The 4,030-nt window shown below is 61.9% G+C and overlaps 1 protein-coding gene across 1 annotated transcript in view; it reads left to right on the top strand.

The window, feature by feature from the left end:
- CLEC11A (C-type lectin domain containing 11A) overlaps positions 1-2,378 on the top strand; it is a gene marked incomplete in the record, with an annotated part of 12,619 nt that extends 10,241 nt beyond the window's left edge. The window contains 4 exon segments of the mRNA XM_074307894.1: positions 1-161; positions 549-717; positions 893-1,084; positions 1,233-2,378. Of these exon segments, the coding sequence (XP_074163995.1) occupies positions 15-161; positions 549-717; positions 893-1,084; positions 1,233-1,687 (963 nt within the window).
- Positions 2,379-4,030: the final 1,652 nt, after the last annotated feature.

The following is a 4,030-nucleotide window of genomic DNA, read 5'->3' as shown; positions in this document are numbered from 1 at the left end:
CAGGGGCCGGAGCCATGCAGTGGGCCTGGAGCCTGGGCTTCCTTTTGGCCCTGGGGTCCCTTGGCGCTGGAAAAGACCAGAAGGGCCTGAGGAAGAAGGGGAAAGGAGGCTGGCGGGATGCCCAGGCCGACCAACAGGAGAGGGAGGCCTTTCTGCTTGAGGTAAGCAGGAGAAAAGGAACCTGGGGATGAGGGAAGGGGGATGGGAAGTGGTTGGGGGAGGAGATGGAGAGAGAAGGACTGGGTAGAAGGGGCAGGTGGGCCCGATGAAAAGGGAAAACCGGGGATCTGATGGGCTGAGCCAGGTCCTCCTGCTCTTTGGGCTCGGTTTCCCCAAATGTAGACCTTTGAATGCAGGTTACTACGAGGGGCAGGCGGGGTATAGGGAGGAGTATAAGAGAATTCAGGGACAAATGAGGGGCCCGGAGAAAAGGGCCAGGGGCTGGGGGAGTCACTGAGGGCTTGTGGGGGAGGGCTTGTGGATCTCCTCCCCCCCCACCCATGCCTGACACAGGGCTGGCCTAAAGCCCTGTCCCCCTCGGCCCCCAGCACTTACAGGAGGCTCTGGAGCTGTCCCCTTTCCAAGAGCCAGAGAGCTCCCCTGGAGCTCCTGAGCGGGAGGGGGCCCAGGGAGCCGAAGAGGAGGAGGAACCGACCGGGACTCCCCCCCCAAGCCTGCCGCCGACCCCGACACCCGAGGATGCCATTTCCTATGTCTGTGAGTGACGGGACACCAGGCCTCCCCTCCCTGGCACCTCCCCATCCCCAGACCACCCTAGAAGCCAAATGCAGTTTCTGTCCCCCCAGACCCCCCGCCCTCCCCACGCTGACCAGTGCCCCCTGCCCACCCAGCTCCCCACTCACAGGGACCCCTTTTCCCTTGTTCCCCCCAGTGGGCCGCCTGTCGGGGCTGGACTCGGGGCTGCATCAGCTGCACGTCCGGCTCCACACTCTGGATGCCAGGGTGACGGAGCTGTCCCGGGGCCTGCAGCTCCTCAGGAAGGAGGCCAGAGAGACTCGGGAGGTCCTGGAGGCCCTGGAGGAGGCCCAGAAGCAGGGCCAGCGGGATCGAGGGCGACTGGAGGGTGAGTGGGCAGAAGGGTCGGAGGGTCCCAGCCCCAGGGTAGCCTTGGGGGGAGGCCAAGGAGTGAGCCTGGAGGGTGGGGGAGAAGAGAGGGACTCTGGGGCGGGGGCCTTGGAAGCCTGGGGCCCACATTGCCCTGCTTCCCACAGGCTGTCTGAAAGGCCTCCGCTTGGGCCACAAGTGCTTCCTCCTGTTCCGGGATTTCCAGGCCCAAATTGCTGCCCACGCCCAGTGTGGGGCGCGTGGGGGCAGCCTGGCCATGCCCGCGGACCGGGCCCAGATGGAGGGCCTGACTCGCTACCTGAAGGCCGCCCTGGCCCCCTACAACTGGCCCGTGTGGCTGGGCATTCACGACCGCAGGGCAGAGGGCCTCTACCTCTTTGAGAACAGCCAGCGGGTCTCCTTCTTTGCCTGGCATCGAGCCCCACTCCCGGACAGCCCAGACGCCCCCTCTCCCCAAGGCCCCGGGCACCCCGCCCTGGGGCCCGACCAGCCCAACGGGCGTGAGCAGGAGAACTGCGTGGCCCAAGCCTCGGACGATGGCTCCTGGTGGGACCACGACTGCGAGAGGCGCTTCTACTACGTCTGCGAATTCCCCCAGTAGGGCCCCAGGGGCCGTCATCTCTTCCTCCTGGCACCTCCTCCCCCCCTCCCTAGCTCCTTGTCCCCCAAAATAGCCTTTCCTTCCTGCCCATCGTGCTTCTCCCCGAGCACCCCAAAACTGCCCTCGCCTTCTATAAGTCTCCTCCCTTGGGGAGTGCTCCCCTTCCTCAAGGGCCTTTTAAGGGGGAGCTCCAGAACCCCTTCAAGACCCAGCCAAGGCTCAGCCTTTGACCCCCAGCCTGCCCTTCCCGGGGCGATTCCCTCTGGGGGCTTCCCGGCCCAGGAGTACCGTGTGTGGCTTAGAGGTTCTCATGGGCCCCGTCCCTTCCCTCCCAGGACCCCGTCTCCTTCCTACCCCCTGGTGCCTGATGCAGGGCAGGGCCCACGGAGGCAGCCGGGGACCCCCACAGCAGGGCAAGCTGCTGAGCTCCCCATCCCTGGGCTCGTCGGGAAGGCTGGGGGGCGGGTGAGACTCCTGGGAGGCTCCAGCTCCAGGGCTCTGGGCCTTCACCATCCCCCTCCCCAGTCCCTCAGAAGACTCATCCAAACTGTAGCCCAGGACAGAGGTGTGGCCACGATGGCTGGAGAAGGGGGAAGAAGTGGGGGGCAGGGCCCCAACTCCCTCACCCATGCCTCCTCCCCCGGCCTCTTTCTTCCTTTGTGAAATAAAATCTGAAAGCGGGCGCCCTGAACCGAGTCTGAATTAATGCCCGAGCACTGGGGAGGGGCCGCTGTTGGTGGAGCTGGGACAGCCCCTGCCCTCAAGGAGACCCCTCTCTCTCCCTGGGTGGTTCTCCACTTCCCACTGACCAGGCCGGGACTGACTAGAAGGGCCCATCGTCCCCCTCCCCGTGCTGAGTGAGGACCCTGGCCCCCCAGCCTGGCCCTCTGCTCACAGATGTGGGAATGTGAGGGTTGACACTGGCTTGAGCCTCTCAGGAGTCCCCGGAAGCCAGGAGGGAGCTTACCGGCCCGAAATCGGGGTGCCCCAGAGTCCGCCCAGCCTCTGGGCCTGGAAGCCCAGTCCTGGTCTGGGCCCCACAGGAGGGTGCCCATGGGCTTCCCCATTTCCAGGGCTTCTGTCCCTCCTTGTCTCCCTGCTATCCCCAGGCCTCCAGCAGATGGCGCTCCCACCCTTCCCTGGAGGATTAGATCTCTGACCCAGAACATTCTAGAGCAAACATTTTTAGACTTTCTCGTCCTCTGGGAAAACCTGGGGACCCCTGCTCTAAATCAGCTTTCCATGGACCAGCACGTGCGGTTACAGCAGAAACCAGCTGTCCTGGAGCAGGGCTGTCAGAACATGAGGGAAGAAGCAAGCAGGCCCCGGGGGAGAGCTCTTCTCTCTGTGTCTGTCTCTCTCTGTCTCTGTCTCTCTCTGTCTCTGTCTATTTCTCTGTCTCTGTCTCTATTTCTCTGTCTCTGTACCAATGTATCTCCATTTATTGTTAGGAGGGCTCCCCCAGCCTCCGGGTCTTTCACACTGGGGCGGGGGGGGGGGGGGGGGAGGGGGAGGGGAGTCTCCTGGGCTTTGTTAAGGACAGAAGGTATAGAAGTATCACCAGCCCAACACATGCAGGGATGTACGCCTGTGCCCGTCCCCATCCCCCCCAGAAGTGCCCTGCCCAGCATGCCCTGAGCTTCTGTTGACCATGACAACCTCCTCTGGGGCCCAGAGCCTTGAGGCCATCCCCCCATGCCCTCTCCAGGGGCTCCCCAACGCTGGTGAAGGAGGCTTTGGGCCGGGCGGAAGTCCGCGGGCAGAAGGGGTGGGCTTCCAGTGGGATGTGAGCAGGGCCACCAGGGACACAGGCTGGGCTGTGGATGAGCAAAGAGCTACCTGCCCTGCACAGAGATGCATACCGCAAGCACACTCACACGTGTGCATGGTGCATACATGCAATGCTTGCACATTTGCACACTCTCACATACATGCACAGTGCATTGTGTATTGCCATGCACACTCTTACACACAAATGCACACACAAGTACTGTGCACAATGCATGCACACTCGCATGTGTATGTATGTGTGCACATGTTCCCACACAAGCACACGCACAAATTCACACACACATGTACCGTGCACACATGCAAGTAAGGGGTGTGCACATGTGCACATAACATGGGTTGTGCGTAATGCATGCATTGCACTATATGTGTATGTTCGTGAAACTTGTGCACATTGCACGCATGGTGTGTGAGGTTGCACATGCATGCACATACACATAGATTGTGAGTATGCAATACATGTCTCATATACAGCCATAGGGTTGCACTATGTGGGCAAAGTGTACATGTGTGTACAATGCACATGGGTTGTACGATGCATTGCATTGCACACAC

The sequence above is a fragment of the Sminthopsis crassicaudata genome, chromosome 3, assembly GCF_048593235.1.
Source record: "Sminthopsis crassicaudata isolate SCR6 chromosome 3, ASM4859323v1, whole genome shotgun sequence".
NCBI classification, from domain to species: Eukaryota; Metazoa; Chordata; class Mammalia; order Dasyuromorphia; family Dasyuridae; genus Sminthopsis; species Sminthopsis crassicaudata.
The sequence above is the reverse complement of the archived record's forward strand: the minus strand, read 5'-3'. Positions and strand labels throughout refer to the sequence as shown.